The sequence below is a fragment of the Acipenser ruthenus genome, chromosome 29 (assembly GCF_902713425.1).
Source record: "Acipenser ruthenus chromosome 29, fAciRut3.2 maternal haplotype, whole genome shotgun sequence".
NCBI lineage: Eukaryota > Metazoa > Chordata > Actinopteri > Acipenseriformes > Acipenseridae > Acipenser > Acipenser ruthenus.
This window is the reverse complement of record NC_081217.1, coordinates 1,761,648-1,782,494: the sequence shown is the minus strand read 5'-3', so window position 1 is coordinate 1,782,494 and position 20,847 is coordinate 1,761,648. Positions and strand designations below refer to the sequence as shown.

The following is a 20,847-nucleotide window of genomic DNA, read 5'->3' as shown; positions in this document are numbered from 1 at the left end:
TGTAGCACAGATAAATAAAGACATCGACAGACCAGTTAGTTTGCAATATATATTTGAACAAAACAACGACAAAAAAAACTCAAACATGGAAACAAAAACACCTATTTAGCTCACAGAAAGCATACTGTAAGTTTTATAAGGCAGACACATAACAGTGAACCCTTTTCCTGACTATAGGAACGCACACAAAAGCCCTAACAATTCAAGGTTGCATTTCATAGGTGGTCATGAATATAAACTGATGTTTTCAAGTGCCTCATCAATCCAAAACCAATTATACATTCACTTCCTTTAAAAAAAAAAAAGACATGTATGTATGCATATATATATATATATATTTTTATTGCAACCCTGGCTGCCACATCCTGTTGTGTGTGACTGAAGCACTCCATTTGTACATCATCTTTATTGATGCAACAACTCTTCCACCACACACACAAAACCAATAGGCACACATTATTCTCCTCAGGAATGGAAAGACATTATTAATATTATATAAGCTGCACTGCGAATGCCTTCCAGATGGATCTGTACAGTGCATCTCAGTGGTCTGCTGTGCACAGCTCTCAGTATCTGTACTTCAGAACAACCCCCCCTAACATACTGAGTGAACTGGGAATAGATCTAAAGGACTGATGGTGCAAGTCACCCAGTCACACTGCCTCACACCGGAGTGGAGGGGGGCCTTTGGACAGCGAATGGACACGTGAACAAGGAAAAGGTTCTATTGAGATTTTACAGGGTAATTGGTCAGCAGCCTGTTGTGAGTTGGGAGGCAGTCTCTGGTCCACAGCGCAACGTTTCCCATCACCATTGAATCCTGCTTCTTGCATCCTCAGTGCTGGGTCCATTTAATGCTCTTCAAGTCAATTCCCTCTTGCACCATTTCCCACAAAGGACTGGGAAGAAAAGAACAGGTCAGGGAAAACTTTGAGTCACAGAGCAGAACTCTATAGATAAACTGCAGCGGCCTTGGCTGCAGATCACATGGTCTGATTACAGGTATACCGCTACAGTGTGGACGCAGCAGTAACTATCCGTAGCATTGTCTTTGCAGTACGTGCACACGCCAAAGTATAAAAACAAAAACAACAAAGTCCTCAACATTTGAAAATGGTATTTTAACGTACCTCATTTCTCTTAGCCGCTTGACCTGCAGTATGCATTTCTCTGCCGTATAATCCACCTCTTCCTCTGTGGTGAAGCGTCCAATGCCAAACCTGCAATCAACCACAGCAAAGCTAAAGATCATGCTTCGAAAGCAGATGGCCTTGTTGAAGGATTAATGAGATACACAATACAGTCATAAAAAAAATCTACTTTACAAATCTCTGTGGCTTCTTCCACCCTTTACCTGATGGATGAGTGAGCCAGATCTTCATCTGTTCCTATGGCTCGGAGCACGTAAGACGGCTCTAATGAAGCTGATGTGCAGGCACTAAAAAATAAAAAGCAGAGAGAACAACTGTGCTTGCATGAAAGCTAAGCGACAATGTGTTCGGTTGTGAGAACTGGACAAGCTTTCTTACCTGCCTGACGACAGGGCAACATCCTTCAGGGCCATCAGCAGACTTTCCCCTTCCACGTAAGCAAACGACAGATTGATGCAACCTAGGAGACGACAAGAAAGGATTTCAAAACTGAAACTCATAACAAATAAGAAGTGCTAATGAGGTACGCAGGTTTCCAGCAGCTCTGTACGTGGGCTTGAAAAAATAAATCCAAATGTTTAAACATCTCACCTGAATATCTCTTTTCAGGGTCTCCGTTCATTATAACATCTGGGAGCCCCGCCATGATTTTATCAATGAGCCGTTTAGACAGCATAGATACTCGGTGCTCATCGTACTGAAAACAAAAGAAAAGATCTCCTTCAAACTCAAATTTAAAAATCTCCTCTCTCACTAACTTTTCAGTCGTTTGCTTTTGTGTGATTATAAAGTAAATACAAGTGTGCATGTTTTGAAATATTATGTGTTGGATTTTCACAGCATTGTCTGCACTCACGTTGAATATCTGAATTGCTAATGTTCAACGACTGCATCCTTAATTCACTCATTGAGGTCAGGTGTTCATGTATTTAATGTCTAGTCATTGCAAACAGCCTGATGAAGCCAGTCTGGCTGAAACGTCGCTTTGTTTTTGATGAATAAATAAATAAATAATGGAAATGTATTATTTCGTCAACTGATTTTTTTAAACTAATACCAATATAAAGGGTACTGCAGCCCTGTAAAAAACTGTAAAATGACTGCAATCATACAGAAGGGTTCCTTAAAAGCTTAAGAAAAACTCTTACGAGGCAATGAGACTCTGCAAGCTGTTAATCCACTTTATTTTTCAATGGCATTGCAGTGAAATACGATTGGGAGAGGTGCCCCGTTCTGTACCTTCATCTCCTGCCGTGCTATTTCACAGGCCGCTCCGAGGCCGACTGCTAAAGGCGTGGGCACGGTGCCCGAGCGCAGCCCCCTCTCCTGCCCCCCTCCGCTCTGCAGGGGCTCCAGACGCACTCGGGGGCGCCGCCGCACGTACACCGCGCCGACTCCTGCAAGCAAACACACAACGAGAGAACGCTGCTTCATTCTGAATGCTAGACAGCACAATACAGCTGTGTACCAAACGTGAAGACAACATCTCAGTGCGCTGTCTCCGTCCAGCAAGTCACATCACCTCACAGGGATGGCAATCAGACTCCTATTGCATAGCAGGTTCACCCATTCCAGGTTTTACTACGAGCTTGACTAGCCACAGTGCATAGGTAACAAGCTCGGGTGAGTCTTATTAGTAAAAACAGGAATGGATCAAATCGCTGTGCAATGGAAGTCTTATTTCCGGCACTGCCTCAATACTGCAGCTATTTTAGGTCAGAGGTCAACATCAAGGTCATCAATTGCAAGGCAGTGTTTAAGTAACCCTGCAAGCATGACCGTCAGTAAAATCGCACCACGAGAACAAAACGATGTACCTTTCGGACCGTATATTTTGTGACCACTAATAGACATCAGATCAATCTTCATGTCGTTCACATCAAGGGGGATTTTTCCAGCTGCCTGTGCCGCATCCGTGTGGAAGAAAATCTTACGGGACTGGCAAAGATGACCTGTTTGTTTAAAAAAATATATATACAAGTGAACTGGTTTTCATTTGGATGGACACTTATAACCAACATACATACATATATGCATACAAACAAAGCCCCTTTCTGCATACCTATTTCTTTAATGGGCTGTATCACTCCAATCTCGTTGTTGACAGTCATAATAGACACCAGGCTTGTGTCCGGTCGAAAGGACTCCTCCAGTTGCTAATCAAGACACAGTATGAATGACACAGCATTTAAAAATGTAGACCAAGAAATCTGCGTGCACAAGATCAAACTTTTGCCAATTGAAATACACAGAAGGGTTCCTCCCAAAGGCCATGCATTGCTACAGATAAAGTGCTGGTACTTGCCTGCAGATCTACCAGGCCGTTGCTCTTGACTGGCAGGTAAGTGATATGGAACCCCTCAGCCTCCAGTGCCCGGCACGAGTCCAGCACACACTTGTGCTCTGTCTGCGTGGTGATCACGTGCTTCTTTTTGGTTTTGTAAAACCTTCCCACTCCCTAGGTGCAGCGCATTTTAAACAAGACTGCGTTAGAATTTCACAAATCAATCTTCTGATCAGAGTTCTTTCCAGTCATTCATTTAATAACCAATATATGAAGATATGTCTGGGTGTTTTGGTGTTCTTAAATCAGGTCATAATTCTGTTATGAGACGCATTCAATTTTTTTTCTATAGATTTTAATCTCAGCAAAAGGACTCGGGACCATGTGTTTCCAAGCATCATAAATAGTGACTGGAAGGGTAAAGAAACACAGCATCATGACACTCTCTCAATACTGATGCCTCATACCAAAGAATCACCCACTCCACATAGATTGTTCAGTGCAAACCAGTGTGATAATAAACACAGGCATGATTGGACAAAAGACACACTGACACTATTTCTGAAATCTCAGGGATGGAAATAAGACTCCCATTGCACTGCAGTTTGGTCCATTCCTGTTTTTACGAGGAGTTTAATAACACACAGCTGAGCTTGTTACCTCTGCACTGTGGCTAATCAAGCTTGTATTAAAACCTGGAATGGGTGAAACTGCTATGCAACAGGAGTCTCATTTGCATCCCTGAATCTGACAAGGCTTCTTCTGAGACAAGACTTACTTTGATGGAGATGTTGTTGGACTCAGTAGCTCCGCTGGTGAAGATGATCTCCCTGGGATCGGCTCCAATAAGGTCTGCCACTTGCTATGCAGTGAACAGAAAATAAAACCCATGTAAAACATGCAGCCGCACTGTATTTGTTTGGTGTGCATTTGATGCATGTTGCACAAAAAAAAGACTTCTAAAACTAGCATGAAATAAAGCACTCACTTTTCTTGCCAGCTCCACAGCACTTTCACTTTCCCATCCATAGGCATGTGTTCTGGAGTGAGGATTACCGTAGTAATTCACCTGATAGGGTAACATAGCGTCCAGTACTCTGGGGTCCTGGAAATAAAACAGATACCATTACTTACAAGCAAAACACACACACACACACACACACACACACACACACACACACACACACACACCAGGAGTCAGCAAATTACTTTGAGTTCACTAAAGTTATTTGATGTTAGTCTTGTTTTTCAATTCCAATTTCCTTTTATTCAATCCCATCATTGATGAAAATTGCAACCAGCGGCATTCTGTTAAAATGAGCTTCTCGGAGTGGCAACACATTACTTACATTTGTAGTGACTGTTAAAGTCAATGAAATTAGCTTCAAATGAAAGCAGCTGAACAAATCAGAACAATTATTATTGAGTCTCTAAACAACCAACAGCTTTATATAAAAGAAGAACCAGGATCTGACAGGATACTCATCAATCACTCGAGATACTTCATGAAGAAAAGTAATCGATCAAATGCAAAACAGTATTTTAATAATTAGCTACAACGTTTCGGCTGAACGTTTTGTAACAACTTACGTACCATAGGGGTGGTGGCCTGGAAATCCATATACAAGGGGCGAGGCTCATTTTCATTCATTTCTCGACTCCTGATCACTTTTAAATTGAAAAACAAAATAAAACGTTCATGCAGTACACAGACATGCGGTGGACTTCTCAACAAACTACAATAAAGCTAAAGGTAACTTAAGCTTGATTAAAAACTACACAATGAACCACTGAACTCCGGGGTCGCTGTTACAAAACAGAAATATTGTTTATTAGTATGTGACGCACTACAATAACAATGCATTACAAAACCAAACCACTAGGAAGATATACTGAATATAATGAATGTGCGCAGCACAGAAACCGTGTGTAGTAGTATACTCGATGCTATGTCAAGAGAATGCAATGTGAAAAACACATGCACCGTGTATTGCGAGGTCTCTGAACTTCACTACTGCGGTCATTGTCGGTACAGACAGCTATTAGACCACACTTGTGTTTGCAGTTTTCATGATGTTACCTTTTTCTCGTTGCGCAGCTTGCGAGGACAGTCCACATTCCTGAGAGAGAAATACCCTCGACCCCAGCACACGCCGCGCTACACTCCTGCTCAACATTATTATGCAAAAAAACGCAACCTCGATGTTCTGTACTGCTATCCAGACACCTTCTTAACTTTAAGATAGATCGGCGCTCCTTTTGCTCTGCGATTTGACATAAAAATCAACACAAACGCCGCTGTCCGCGGACTGGAAAGTGTCAACAACTAACAAGAGCTCAACTCCGAACTTCACCGGCGGATGTGATGTCACTGAAGCCAGACAGGAGAGAAAAACAACCACACGGGCGAACGTGATCACGTGATTGGTGAACACCCCGCTTCAACACAGTGCACGCAGAGTGAAGGGAAGCATGTAACATGTCTACTGACTGCTGTAAGACTTTCTTTACACGATACACGCCTGGCATCAACCATCAAGTTAAGACTCTCCATATTCCAGGAAATTGATATTTTTTTTTGTGAAAGACCAGCATGCATTTTTGCAAATAATCTATATTATTACTGTGTTTTTGTATTTGTTTACTTATTTTAAATGCATTCATTATTACGCCGTAGTTGTAATGTGTTATTTTAAATAGACATATTTGCTCTGTTTCAATATTATTATAAGCAGATTCGTTTTTAATTATTTCAAAAACATGTTCGGATATGCTAATGCCATGACAGTGTCAGTTTCTATACTGAGTTAGGACTGCAGTGTTTTTTTTTTTTTTTTTTCTCGCTACGTTCTATAAACGCCCTTTTGAATTTTAAAAACGCAGGAAATATTGTTAGGCGCCTATGATGGTTTAGTGGTTTACAAGGTAGTTTGTCAGAAACGCAAGGAACAGACTGGTTACAATGTAACCATGCACAAGCGAGCTCTGGGGAGATGTGATGCTCACGCTGGAAGATGTAACTTCTGCACACCAGCGACCTTCTTCCGTTATTGATTAGGGAAAAAAACAGCTCTAAGTGTTCTTGATGGGAGTCTGTTGGAATTTTTCTAGAACAGTAACGCAGAAAGCACCGGGTTTCTCAGGCATAAACAACCAAGAAATATAAGTCAATATAAGCAGTTACTACGATTGCTGTATATTTTGATGTCAGCTTTTATTGCTTTTTATTATATGAATGTATAGCAATCGATTATTAATAATAATAATAATAATAATAATAATAATAATCCAAACAGGTAAGGGGTATTCTGTAGCGTGGTGGTTCCCACACCTTTAACACAGCGTGGCTGTTGCTTCACAGACAGTCTGGTATTAAGACCCTAGACTCTAACCAGAAGCAAACCTCTTTAAGAATCTCTGTTTTGTGGTGAGCGGGCCAGTGCTATGTATGTACTTGGCGGCGGGTGAATGGGAAGCCTCTTGGTTTTGTATTTCAGTGTACTGCTCTGTTCTGCTCAGTGTATTGTTCTGTTGTTTAAGTAAATGTGCACTCAACACAGTTTGCTTTTTTTTCAGTCCCAGAACTTTAGTATTAGAGATGTACTCAATTTATCAAGCTTTCGGAATACCCACTAAATCATTTTTTGTAATACAATATGTAAAAATAATAATATCATGTCTTTTGTGCAGGTTGTAGGTTACTGGAAGTGAAGTAACATTAAGAGGAACCTCTCCCATGCAGCAAGGATGATTGGTGTAAATGCGATACACCCCCTACTCCAGGTTGAGAGAGGACCACTGTGCGGTGCAATGTGCAGACTGCTGAACCGTTCCACCAAACACATACACCAGCGCTGTGCTGCTAGTGTCCTCACATGGGCATGCTCACACTGCGCACCCGTTTCAGTGACGCCATACAGACAGTACAGATCGAAAGCTCACTCAAGTCAGCTCACCTTGGCTCAAATGAACCGCATCTTAAAGGCGAACGAGTACAGTTATAAAGTCCACGAGTATGACGGGAGAAACATTAGTTCTGTCTTGGGGTTCGACAGCAACCTCTTGGCTTCCAATGTCCCCGTCGAAGACCGCAGGAGTGCAGCTACTTGTCTCCAGAGTAGGGGCATGCTTTTTGGGGTTTTCGACGGACACGCTGGCTACGCCTGTGCGCAGGCAGTAAGCGAAAGGCTGTTTTACTATATAGCGGTCTCTCTGCTTCCTCTAAAGACCCTGATCGATATCGAGGAGGCTGTGGAAAACAAGAGGCCCGTGTTCCCTATTCTGCAGTGGCACAAGCACCCAAACGACGATGTCAACACGGTTGCCGGGAAGCTTTACTTTAGCAGCCTTAGAACCTACTGGCAAGACCTGATTGAACTGTCCGGCGGGGATCAGACCGACACCGAAACTGCACTTGCCAACGCATTCAAGAGGCTAGATAACGACATATCTCTTGAAGCCCAGTTGGAACACGGAGACCCGTTTTCACAGTACACTCCGCTCAGGGTTGCTGTATCGGGGTCAACTGCTTGTGTTGCTCATGTGGATGCCGTGGATTTGCACGTCGCCAATCTTGGGGACAGTAGGGCAGTGCTTGGCGTTCACAACCACGACGGCACTTGGACCGCGCAGACCATGAGCAACGATCACAGCGCTCAGAACCCAGAGGAAGTGAGAAGAGTTCTCTCTCAGCACCCCAAATCAGAAGAGAAAACAGTGATCAGGCACGACAGGCTGCTGGGCCTGCTGATGCCTTTCAGAGCTTTCGGGGATATTAAATTCAAATGGAGCAGCGGGCTTCAAAACAGTGTGTTCGAAACCCGGGCGGAGCTGCTGTCTGGGATAGAGTATACAAAGTCACTCCCGACCAACTATCACACCCCTCCCTACCTTACCGCAGAGCCGGAAATCACTTACCACAGGCTAAGACCCCAAGATAAATTCCTTGTCCTGGCCACAGATGGTTTGTGGGAGCAGATGCACAGGCAGACTGTAGTGCGAGTCATAGGCGAGCACCTAACAGGGATCCGCTTGCATCAGCCGCTGTCGGGCCTCTCTTTTACTTTGGGCCAGATGCACAGCTTGCTTGCTGAAAGAAAGGCTTGGGTTTCTTCTGGTTTCGATCATCACAACACAGCCACACAGCTGATCCGACACGCTTTGGGTAGCGACAAGTTCGGTACAGTGGAGCACAGTCGCTTATCCAAGATGCTAAGTCTACCACAAGAGCTGGCAAGGATGTACAGAGATGATATAACTGTTACTGTGGTACACTTCAATCCCCAGATTGTCCAAGCACATTATAAAGGAGATAGTTTCTGAAAGCCAATCATGACAGTCAGTATTGCTAACTCATCAGTTACACTCTACAGCTTGTCCAAGGTAGACTACAAACTAGTAAAAATGCTAACTGCTAGTTATTTATTAATGGCACTTTAACTTGTTTATCTAAGTATGGATCTTTCTTGTGTGTTTCCTTTTTTAGATTAGGTAACTTGGTGAAAAGGAGGTACTTTAAATAGCATTCAAATACTTTGCTGTAGCTGATTTTTCAAATGTTTTTGAACTGTAATTGGCTTGTTGTTTCACAAAACGCAGTGCAATACCAAAAGCGAAATATTGGCGTCTTTAATTTATGTTGTGTTTATGAATGCTTATCTTACGTGTGTTATAGTCAAAATTAAATACAGAATCTAACATTAAAAAGCATGTTGTGTATTTTAATTGAAATCTTCTAAAATGTAATTCTAACCAGTAACAAAGGTAGAAAAATATATAATCTTTATTTATATATAGCACCTTTAATAGTGGACCATCAGCACTTTAGAGGTAGGCTGTGAACTGTGCATTATATGCAGTCACTTACAATAGGACATTGATTTAACATCTCACTTGCAGGATGGAGCATGAGGTTAAGTGACTTGCTCAGTCACACAGTGAGTCAGTCAGTGGCAGCCGTGGGATTTGAACCTGTGACGTTTATCCACTGGACCACACTCCCTCCTAATATAATATGGCCTGGTATATAAACAGAATACAGAACTTGTCTGTCATTGAACAGACTTTCCTCCAAAATGCCTCTTGTTAGTTATCAGACCTGCCCAGACTTGTGGTGGAAAAATGGGGTGCATTACTGCATTCCATCACCTATATATACACACACTGAAATGGATGTGTACAACAGAGTGCAGCCAATTACATAAAAGAACGTCCCCTCTGCCACAACGTAACCTCACATTCATAACTTAAGAACCATTGATTTTAAAACACCAAATAAGATCCGAGGACTGAAGGGCAAGTCAGGAAATGGCTTTCTACTCCAGGACCACACTAACTTTCAGTGTTAAAACAGAACAAAAACCTTCTTCCCCCTAAGCTGAAACCAGGCTCTCTCTACCACTTTACTTAATAAACACTTCCACTTCCTGTTTTGACAATGAAGTTTCAATGGCATGAGAACACTTTAGTAAGCTGACAGAATCCATTATTCACAGCATTACAGAAAGATCACTCTGGAACATTAGCCTCTTCCAAAGTTTCAACTGCTGTTCTGCAGATGCCCCAGCAGTAACTAAATAAAGAACACACCAGCCAAGATGGCTTTGGAACTGGTCCACTGATACCATAGTTTCAGCAATCAGGTGTGGCATGTATGCTGTACGCAATGTTCTTTTTTCAACACTCTTCGGTCCAAGTTGTGCAAAAAAAAAAACAAACAAACAACACAGAAGACTGAGCAGTACTCATACAAAAGAGGATTCTTGGCCCAATAAGCCTTGTGGATGTTAACCTTCCAACAGATTTCCACATAGCTTCACATGAATGATTAATGTTAATTCAACAGATTAAGAATGAAAGTAATGACTTTGTTTTAAAAGGTCATACTGTTTCTTCATGGACCACAACTTTGTTATTTTAAAAGGAACTTTAATCAAGAATTCTTTACAAAATCAATCTTGATTACAAAACCAGTTGTTCAATAGAAATACCAGGTGGTCTCTCTGAATTACACAAATGTGTAATTTAGCTTTAAGAGCTCACAGAGCTTAAAACATTAAACATAATATGCAGACAAACAGTAATACTGCACTTCCTTTTCTTAAACTTTATTTAATAGCAGATGTTTGGCTTTACTTGAAAACAACTTACCCTTCCAATATTGCACACTGTTCTGCAGTAAAGAAATGCAACATTATATCTGCCTGTCAAATCTATAAAGCACAAGACAACTGTATGTACAACAAACATTTACAAGGACATATGATAAAATGGCCAATGATAGACAAGACCCAACATTAGGCAAGCTGTACATAACACAACTGTAGTCCCTTTATTATGCATGTTGAGTGTTCACGCACAATATCTACCAGAATATTCAGACATGGGTTTGAGATGTAGTTACTTAAATCAATACAGTTTAAATAAGCCCCTTTTATAATTCATATAGTCCTATGAAAATAAAACTCCACAATCTAACATCTCATGTCATGAAACTTTGCAAGGACTGACTCCTTATCCTTTTAATATATTTATATAAAAAAAAAAAAAAAAAAAAAAAAGGTGTAAAAAAGGACAGGGCAGCAATTTGCTACTCAAGTTCACGACATCGCTGATCCAATTTCAGATCAGCAGAACTATTTTCAATTCAGTGAAAAAGAATTTGACTGCTCTCTATTATATACAATCCAAGATTGTTTTCATTTTCAACTACAGCATTTTCCTGGCTTTGATCAATCATCGGCGAATAGGCATCAGCAGCTGAGTAGCCATCACAGACTCTGGGAAAAGGTTGTGGTAGGTTGCGAGTGGAACATAGGCTGCAGTGATCATTTTACCTGTAAAAACACCGAAGAAATTGAATCAGATACTTTTACAGTTTAAGAAAAACCTTTCAAGTTGGCTAGCTTTATTATATACAAGCTCACCAAAACAGGCACTCTTTAAATTGTAGAATTACAAGAAACATTTAATGTTAGTACAGATGTTGTCACAGTGAAACAAGTTTACCTACCAGCAAACCATCGTCCATGTAATCCACTAACAGCAGCCATGGCAGCAGAAATAGCAGGACATTTCACATAAATATTACCCTAAAAAAAAAAATAGCATATCAATTGAGTACTGTAGTTATTGAAAGTCAAAATGATCAATGCCAAAGAAGCACCAAAGAATGGGTTGTCAGCACTTGATAACTTACTTGTGGTGAATTTTTATCAACATAAATGTGTACAACGCCTCCGTGTTTGTTGCATTCTTCAATTACATCATCTTGAATCTCTACATCCCATTCTGGATCATTCTCCCTATGAAAACAAGTAAATAAAATGTACCAATTTCTAGTACTTGACCATATTCTTGTTCTTTAGATTTAATTTACAATGTTAGAACAGTGTTCAACAATACTTAAGACATAGCTTATTGATAACACCAACTTTTCATTTTTATTAGGGCATTGTAAAAATAGCAACTTACGACTGTGGGTTGAACATATTGGACAGCTGGAAGCACTGTGTTGCAAGAGGCTGTGTCGGTAAGGTCATAGCAGGGTTCAGGTTCAGGGCTAAGTTCAAGCCAGGATTCATAGCAGCTAAACAAATACAAATTAAATTAATTCATAGCAAAAAAATACAAGAGTTTAGTCACTTCTCAATAAAACTGGACTACAACTTGCTGCTTATTTAAGTATCTCACATTGGATTTTTTTTTTGTTTTTGTGTGTTTAGCCCACTTCAGAGCAGAGTTTCTGAACAGATATTGGGGACAATTGTTTAATTATCATCAGCTTATCCACAAATTGACAAAAATAAATAAAATATTGCAAATGAAAATGTGTATCAATAGTACTGGAAGAGTTTAAGAAAGCAAAGCTGATAAATCTCACCGTCAGGTGGTTGGGTAAGCCTGGCTTGTAAATCTTAGAAAGAATAAGAGAGAGAAAGAAAGGAGAGACACACACACACACACACAGAGACACAGAGAAAGAGAGGAATGAGAAGGATCAGTTATATTTGAAGCTGCAAGGAGGTGTGTATTTGTGTACATACTTAAGAGGTTTTCAAATAAATAATGCAACTATATCTATAAATCTTAGGAGCTTTCAACAAGCAGCAAATCAACCAAGTTCTACTAAGTGAATGTTTAATTTGGAGAAAAACAAGCACTTACCTGTTACAGCTGCCATAGCACCAAAGGCGATTGATCCGCTCATCTGAAGTGCCTGCTGAGCTGCTGGCGGGATCTGTAAACCAGTACCTGGAATACCAAATAAGACATAAGAATAATGGCAAAAATGTACCAATAAATCTGAGACCATGGGGACGGGAGAAAATAGAGAGACATTCAGCACTTGCATAAAAGTAGCTGACGTTTCCCCCATTGTACTTATATATTTAAATAAACCACTAGGACTGTACCTAAAGCCCCCATATATCTCTCCATGATCATTTGCAAAACTACTTTGTGTTTATTTCTGCCTTAAACCACAGTCCTTCAAAATTACCTTCTGCGAGCCTGGCCATCAACTGCAAACGACCAGTAGTTCCAAGGTCAATCCCAGTTCTTTCCAGCTCGTCACTGTCAAGGAATGAACTTGCATTTGATGCGTCAGTGCGCTCAGTGACATGTCCCACTTTCATAGGTCTGCCAGCCAGCTCAAATCCATTCAACTGTTCCAAAGCCTTTTTAGCACATTCTGCATCTGAAAACTAAAAAAAAAGCATCAAGTTTAAAAAGCCAATTTGTCAGCACTTCCTTTGAAAATAAAAATGACATTACAATGCAAGCTTACTGTAATGAAGCCATATCCTTTTGATCGTCCAGTTTCACTGTCCATCATCAACTGAATACTTTCAATCTATCAAAAAAAAGATCAGTTTCATTAGTTTACAAAAAAAAAGCAAGTGTGTTATTCAAATTGCTTTCCAGGATAATATCCAACTCATAAAAACAAAACAACTCCCCCTTACCCTGCCAAAAGGTTCAAAGATTCCTCGCAGCATTTCCTCAGTGATATTGAAGTGCAGAGATCCCACATAGAGTCTCATTGGTCCAGCATTACCCTTTTGTAAGTTGTTGGCTAAAGCTGCTGCCCTGTTCTTCTCAGCCTAAAAGCAAAATACATAGAACATATTGTAACATGTTTGTTACAGCTCTTTAGTACAAATTATGACCACAAAACAGTAGTTCTAGTGGTTCTCATTTATGCGATAAATGACAGGTGTATTTTAGAGTTGATGAGAAATGCGTTAAGCAAATCAAACCCATTTACATTTTACACATAAGATTTCCTGATGATTGAAATACTAAATCACTTAGTTTTATTTATATATATATATATATATATATATATATATATATATATATATATATATATATATATATATATACACACACACACATATATATCCTACCTGTGATGCTTGAACAATGATTGGAACTCCCAACAGCCTTTGACCAGTAAGGCCAATTGCCAGTGGCACAGAACTTGCTTCCACAAATTCTATGTAAGCAATCCCCTTTGATCTTCTTGAGTTCCTGTCAGATATCATCCTCACATCTCTCACCTGTGTTTAAAAAGGCAAAATATTACTTCAAAAGATGCATCTACTTGACTTGGTTTGACCTCAGACTTGAAACAAGAGTATCATTTGTAGCACTACAACACAGTTGGAGGTTCTTGCCTTTCCCACTGCTGAAAAGAACTCTTCCAGATCTCTTGGTCGAATTCTGGCTGCCAGCTGCATACAAAACACTGTCCGTGCATCTCTTTCTTCAGGGGTTAGATTATCAATAGGCTCCCTAAAAGACAAGGCAGACAAACTTCATTCAAGTAAATGTCTTGGTAGGAGAAAGAAAAAAGAGATAGATACACACACCCCGGTAAAACATGTTAAAACAGGCATAAACTATCACATTTTACCCACCTCACTGGACTCTTGTCTTTCTTAAATGGGCTTTTGCTTCTAGAACGTCTCCTACTGAAACAAAAATATTTACGGTAAATTAAAATCCTTGAGGGTGTAACTGTATACATCAAAATCACTTCACACATGACTGTGACCCCGTTCATACTACTGGGCTGGCCCAGGGCCGACTCAGATTTAAGTCTGCAACCCCGTTCACATTTGCGGTTTAAGGCACTGTCGCGCGTTCACGTGACTGAAAAGCAGGCCTAAAATGTGGCAAACTGCTTTTTTCTATGAACGATAGACTGCACTCAGAATAGAAGAGCTACTGGAATATACAGTAATCCTTGATTTGTAGCAGATGGTTCTTAATATATATTTTTTCAATGCAGCACAGTAGCAATTGTATGGCATATATTAGAAAATAGACTATTTTGACGTAACGTTATGGTGTGTAATATGGCAACGGTCCAAGCTTAACCTAGAATGTGGGGAAACAGCAACTTGCCAGGTGTTGACAGGTATACATATTTATTTTCGTAACGGATACTTCAGATTGCAAAGGACTATCAGGTTGCAATTACAATGACTTACCACCTAATAGTACTACTGCTTCCTCCTAAGGAAAGGCATATTGCACGTTTCTTATTTATACGTATTTGTTTAACCTGCGTGAATACCGTCTTGTTTACAAACACGACTGTTAAAGTATTCTATTGTTTACTTGTTATTTTCTAGTCCCTAACCATTACCACTTCATTAAGGGAAGCTCCCTAAATACAGCAATACACTCATATATAAAATACACTTTGCTCAACATGCATGATATACAATAAACCACTGCTCTATCGCCAGTAGAACATTAATAATACTCACAACAGTCATTGAAATATTACAGTGAGGGTCTCACCCTCACATGGTGCATCAATCTTTATTTGTGGATGAGCACAGTATTTGGTTTTGTGTGTAAAAGCAAACAGCTAAAGAAATGATCGGCATTTTAATGTAAAGACACACACTTCTGAAGCTGTGTATATCGTTGCGTGCAAAATAAACGGTAGTTGAATATGCCAAGTCGCCAGCACCATTATTGATCACAGAGATCCACAATACTGCAGTTTTTATATTTATCGCTTTGCTACTACATAACAAACAAGTTAATTGTGACAAGCACAATTATAAATGCACTGCAGCTTGTATATTATGTGAAAGAAACAACCTGAACGTTAACCCGCTGGATTTTATTTAATATTTTTCTAATTAGTTGTATGATGTAGAATTAATTACCATTCAATATTGATCCACTGCCATCTTGGCTAGCAGAGCATTCAGCTTGATTTACCTTTCGAGCGCGACAGAGAGAGTATGGAGTGTCTACTGAGCCATGCAACCACATTGGTCGCAAGTGTGAACGGGGTCTTAGAATAGTTTTATAAAAACCTTAGTTTGATGGTAGGTGGTGGGCCAATCTTCCCTCTGGTGCCACCGTTAAATTTCGGCCCAGCGCTGCAATTAAAAACAAGGTTCATCTCAGTATCCATGCCTGTAATCCTTCTACTCCTGGCATGTGAATAATTTTCATTGACACTGGCGATGGTCTCTTGATACTTAGGTTTAATTACTTACTTCTAATTATGGATTTGTTTGACTTTGTTCAATTATACTTTACAGCACTGCCAACACCATTATGTTGGCAATACATTTCACTCCAGCTTTTCCAATACACTTAACAATTTGAATGCGACAAATACAAATCTGGAAAAGACAATTCATTTGGTTAGTTTAACTGCAACCATGCTTAAGATTCACAACTAGCTATACTTCAGTGGAATTAATTTACTGCCCTTAAAAGACTTGCAGCTCTAACATTTTTACAAACCATTATCTGCTTAAATGGGTAAAAGGGTTAAGACAGACATACAAGTTAATGTATTCCAATCCCTTCTCCCCATTTAATGTTATATGGTTTAAATATGTTGGCACCCCAATTGTGCAAAATTGAGAGACGAACGTGAAGGCACGAGTTAAACTTACAACGGACTCCTGCGTGCTCTGTATCGGCCTCCCCTCTCTTTGCTTCGTGACTTGCTGCGGCGGCGTTCCTTGCTCCGGCTGCGCTTCCTCTCATGACTCTTGCTCGTCTTTCTCTCGCGGCTCTTCTTGCGATCCCGGCTTTTGCTCCTCTTCTTGTCGCGGCTCCTGCTGCGACTTTTACTTCTACTCTTCTTTTTCCTTGGGGTAAAACAATTAAATTTGAAAAATACCGAAAGTACAAATAAACAGAAGCACAAAGAACGTCAAAACATGTTTAAGTTATTGCAGTAATGACACTCAATCTGGGCAAAACTGGTCTCACTTGTTTATGACAATTACAGACCTACAATTAAATTATATTTAGTAACAGAACCAAACACTTGCCAAATTCACAAGTTTGCTTAACTACAGTTTCATACACCACATTTACTATTGCAAATTAATACATTTTAGGAACTGCACTTACTTCTTACTGCGCTCCTCATGTCCATTGGCACTACTTGACTTGTTCTCATCCTAAGCAGGGTCGATAGAAGAACATCATGAGGACGAAGAGGAAACATTTCAAGTCGTCAAGGGGAGGGGGGAATGGGAACAAAAAAAATATAAAATGCAATGATTTAAAAAATTATCCAAACATATATAAAACAGTCCTTTAATCTCGGACAAACTTAAGTTGGGTCCTTTAACCACTTTGCTGGCCACCCTTTTGTTTTTAAAAGTACATATTACAGTACCAATACTTAAATCAAAATCAGTGACAAATAGTTTACTAAATGTATCTTTAGCTCAAGTGGTTGAATATAAAATGTGGCACTATATATTACACAGAAAATCTGTTGAATGTTTATGTATTGGTTGAGCAACCCCTCCTGATCAGTACCAAGGCTCTATCTTTGCCTAAGACCAATGTGGCCATGCTAGCAGACAGCCACTAATCGAGTTCCTGTGTTGGATGCCATTCCAGAGATCTTCACCCATTTTCGTTCGAGGACTGTAAGAGCTCGATGCCACCTCTGTCACACATCTCGCCCTGAAGCAAACAGGGATTCACACTGCTTAGTAACGTCGACTCCCAAAAAAGTCATCAAAAAAAAAAAAAGAATCCACCAATTCTGCCAAATAAAGTTCCAATTTCAAATCTCTTGCGTGGAAACTGTCCCTGCTAAAGTCTGAATATACATAAGTCGTCCTGTTACACAAGTTAACATTAAAATGCTTATCAGCAAATTGACTGACAATGTGGTTGCAAATTCCAGTCTGCAAGACAAAGCATAAAGTATTTTCTTTTTACAAAGACAAACTATTTCATAGAAAGGGCAATAAAGTGCTTCTAATTTGAAAGACTTCGTACTTTTGTTAAACTGGTATTAAGACATGCAAAATAGACTTCAAAATTGGATGAACCCTTTTACAGGTATAAACTTTTAAAAACGTGGACTTAAGAATATACCAATGAAAGGGTTAAAGAGACAGTACCCAGTAGTATTTGAGAAAAAAAAAAAAAAAAATCGGCCCTTTGGAAACTATAAAAAAATCTTAACTTTCTCTACCATTCTACCAGTCACTTACATAGACCATCTAAAATGTATTTGTCAGTTGCTTTTAAGCATACCTTGATTCATGCAAATGGTCACTATTGAAATAAGCATGTAACTAAATATTCGGAGAACTACCTTAAACAGATTAATTGGTCAATTTAGGTTGTATATGTAAACTACACAGTATAGTTATTCACCATACCTCCTATAATTTTCTAACCATAAACTCTTATTTCAACAAAACAGCAGCAGCCAATTCTAAACTATTAAAAAAAACTGCATGGCATCAACTATACCATGTCTACATTAAACATGAATACTGTCTCTTTTTTAGTTTTTTCAGCTTAAATGGGTTTTCCTCATCCTTTGCATTCACCTTGTTGCTACCAAACAGGTGCTTGGATGTCATGAGTCGAGGTTCTGTTTTTACTTTGGGGACCACAGTACAGCGATACGTTGCGCAATTACTACCTTACTGTTTGACAGTTCACACTGGAATCAAAGGTGAATTCATGGGAGTAGAGGTGAGATATCGTTAGGCAAGTCTACAAAAAGAGATAGATGGGCGTTTATTCATAATTCTGAATTGAAACTACTGCAACAAATCACATCTCATCAGCAAATTTAAAAAAAAAAATGCATTAAAGTCAACGTCCAACAGTACATTATATCTAAAAGAGGGTTTGGGGATAGTATTTGATAATACAGCAGTAGTTTCAGGTGTAGTGTATTTTTAAAAACTCACCACCAAACCTGTGTTTACCCACCTTCTTGTAAGGAGCCTCAAGCATGGCTTCAATATCAAAATCATCTGCCATTTTGTCTGTCAGTCAGTCAACCTGGAAATTAAAATGTAAAATACTAACTTAAGCAAAAATAATAATAAAAAGGGCTGTTTATTTTGCAGAACTTTAGATTGCACGTGCATTTAGTATTTACTTAGATTTTGTTACTAATTTAAAAAAATTATATTATATATGTGCTCAGTATTTGAGCTCACTGGCAACATAACCCTTTTTTTGCAAATACCTGCCTTGTCAACTTCAACAAATCAAAGATTTACACAAACCAACCCTCCCACCAAAAAACTACAGTTCAAAACCCATACATGATTAAATTAAATAAGCAAATGCCCAGTCGGTTTCACTTTGGTATTACTGTCATTCTTGGCCATGGTCCTTGGTTAATTGACTTAGTTTTACATGACCTTTCAGCAGAATGCCTGTCAAAAAAAAAGCAGGTGGTGAGTTCACTTTGTATGTAGAACCCAATTTCTCTGGAATGCAACATTTTGTTTTTCTTCAGTCCAAGTACACAGAAACATGGACTATAGACATGCAGTGATCGTGACGAAGTAAGTTTTTTTTTTTTTTGGTGAGATGAATTAACACTAATTTCACAATAAAACTTCAACATAGTGCAGCACAATATGCAATTTAACAAATGAATGAATCATGAGTGGAACTGTGGTAGTGATCGTGTTTTAAACAGGTTCATTTCACCAACGCATTCTTGTACAAAAAAAACAGTTTCAACATATTTCGACTTTGTTGTATATAGAATTTCCGCGGGGGGGGGGGGGGGGGGGGGGTAGTTGCAAACTACATCATGCAACTTACTGATGCTCAGATATAAAGTTGTATTCCGCAAAAAATGACCTGCTTTGTCCATTTAAAGTAATTGGTAACTCCAAAGTGACCTGTGTGCACAAAAGATTCCACGTGTATTAGTGTTCTGATAGATCAAACATAACCAGGACTTCGACTGGGCCGAATCGTGAGAGGACAGTGGTTGTCTACTATTTCAGAATATATGGGAAACAATATATTTTATATTTAAAAAAACAAAAAAAAACTTTATTAATGCTAAGTGGCAAAGTATTAGACTGCATTACCAATAACGTGCATTCCCTTAGGAGGAATTAAAAATCAGAACGGTCAGTACAACCCATCTCCAATTTATATTACCCCTGAAAGGATAGACCAGTCTTAACTCAGGACTATCGTAATGCTTCTCTCGAGTAGAACGGCGCTGCCGTGGCCCTGGAGAGAATTCGGCTTATCTGACTGCGTCAGCGGCGGCTCGTGTGAACGTGCCCGTACGATACCATTTGTCGTCACACTGGTTGGGTTTCCATCTTGCTTTCGACATTGAATAAAAAAACTAGCTCAAAAGCGCGTTAGTCCGACATTATAATAAAAAAAAACAAAAAAAAAAACGTTTTATATTGTAATACAATCCAACCTTTGTTTATGCTCAAACTGTACGTTTAGTTGTTGTAGTCTGTTATTTACGTAACAACGCATTCCGCCCTCCCTTACATTGATAAATAAACAAATACATGTTCTCACTATTAACAAAACTTCGTTAAAAAAATATAAATTTACATCTTTAATTTTTTTTTTTTACCTTAAACACAAAGTACTCGATGTGTTATTGACTCCGACCCCCTTCCAAACCGTCTCGTCTCGGTGATGGGTCTGTTTCTAATTCCCAGGCCTCTCCTGACCTCGACTCGAAACGTCCTTCTGTTTGAACGGCTTCTTCGCTCTCTAAATGAAACTATAATGTATCTACAAAACGAGTCGTGATTAACTGATACAACAAGTAGAAAAAGTTAGTTATAATTTGTCTAAAGTTACTCTCTCGCTCTCTCTCACACACATAAAACCAAACCTCCGCTTCTCCAAAATGGCGTCTGCGAGTGAGCGATAAAAAGGGGTTTCCAGAACTGAATGTGCAGGGGCGCCGGTCTCGCCCTGAAACCGAAAGACCGCGAGACCGGCTTGGTTGTGGGCGCGTCAAGTTTTACAAGCCAATCACAGACCAGTACAACTCCGAGGAGCGTCTCACGCACTTGTTTACTGAAAAATCTTCAAATAAAAAATATATATTTGACGTGTGATGTGTTGGAAAGTGTAACTTGATCATAT

At 39.5% G+C, this 20,847-nt stretch overlaps 3 protein-coding genes across 16 annotated transcripts; 1 reads left to right on the top strand and 2 right to left on the bottom strand.

Annotated features, from left to right (window-relative positions):
* Positions 1-35: 35 nt before the first annotated feature.
* LOC117431663 (cysteine desulfurase-like) lies at positions 36-5,810 on the bottom strand. The gene is made up of 13 exons (XM_034052880.3): positions 5,516-5,810; positions 5,030-5,103; positions 4,424-4,540; positions 4,214-4,297; positions 3,457-3,609; positions 3,214-3,307; positions 2,969-3,103; positions 2,391-2,548; positions 1,743-1,848; positions 1,530-1,611; positions 1,355-1,438; positions 1,131-1,220; positions 36-899 (listed from the first exon to the last, which is right to left on the bottom strand). The coding sequence occupies exons 1-13, from the start codon at positions 5,610-5,612 to the stop codon at positions 836-838; spliced, it is 1,338 nt and encodes a 445-aa protein (XP_033908771.3). The 5' UTR covers positions 5,613-5,810; the 3' UTR covers positions 36-835.
* On the top strand, positions 5,102-9,386 carry LOC117431657 (pyruvate dehydrogenase [acetyl-transferring]-phosphatase 1, mitochondrial-like). 2 transcript variants are annotated; one of them, XM_059004312.1, is made up of 2 exons: positions 5,102-5,188; positions 7,126-9,386. In XM_059004312.1, the coding sequence occupies exon 2, from the start codon at positions 7,183-7,185 to the stop codon at positions 8,755-8,757; it is 1,575 nt and encodes a 524-aa protein (XP_058860295.1). In that variant the 5' UTR covers positions 5,102-5,188; positions 7,126-7,182; the 3' UTR covers positions 8,758-9,386. The 2 variants fall into 2 exon arrangements, with proteins under 2 accessions (XP_058860295.1, XP_033908757.3); XM_034052866.3 differs by lacking the exon at positions 5,102-5,188 and adding an exon at positions 5,847-5,930.
* A 1,139-nt stretch (positions 9,387-10,525) lies between these two features.
* Positions 10,526-20,647, bottom strand: LOC117431612 (RNA-binding protein 39). Of its 13 annotated transcripts, none has more exons than XM_059004300.1 (18): positions 20,324-20,647; positions 18,682-18,753; positions 18,391-18,459; positions 16,840-16,889; positions 16,374-16,571; positions 15,780-15,845; positions 14,358-14,408; positions 14,115-14,232; positions 13,845-13,997; positions 13,401-13,538; positions 13,223-13,288; positions 12,935-13,139; positions 12,601-12,687; positions 12,317-12,349; positions 11,908-12,022; positions 11,633-11,738; positions 11,447-11,525; positions 10,526-11,270 (listed from the first exon to the last, which is right to left on the bottom strand). In XM_059004300.1, exons 2-18 carry the CDS (start codon positions 18,730-18,732, stop codon positions 11,170-11,172), a joined length of 1,686 nt encoding a protein of 561 aa, XP_058860283.1. In that variant the 5' UTR covers positions 18,733-18,753; positions 20,324-20,647; the 3' UTR covers positions 10,526-11,169. The 13 variants fall into 13 exon arrangements, with proteins under 13 accessions (XP_058860283.1, XP_033908623.1, XP_058860291.1 ...); XM_034052732.3 differs by having other exon boundaries at positions 14,358-14,411; positions 20,324-20,646; XM_059004308.1 differs by lacking the exon at positions 20,324-20,647 and adding an exon at positions 17,257-17,406 and having other exon boundaries at positions 14,358-14,411; positions 18,386-18,459; positions 18,682-18,755.
* Between the last annotated feature and the right edge of the window lie 200 nt (positions 20,648-20,847).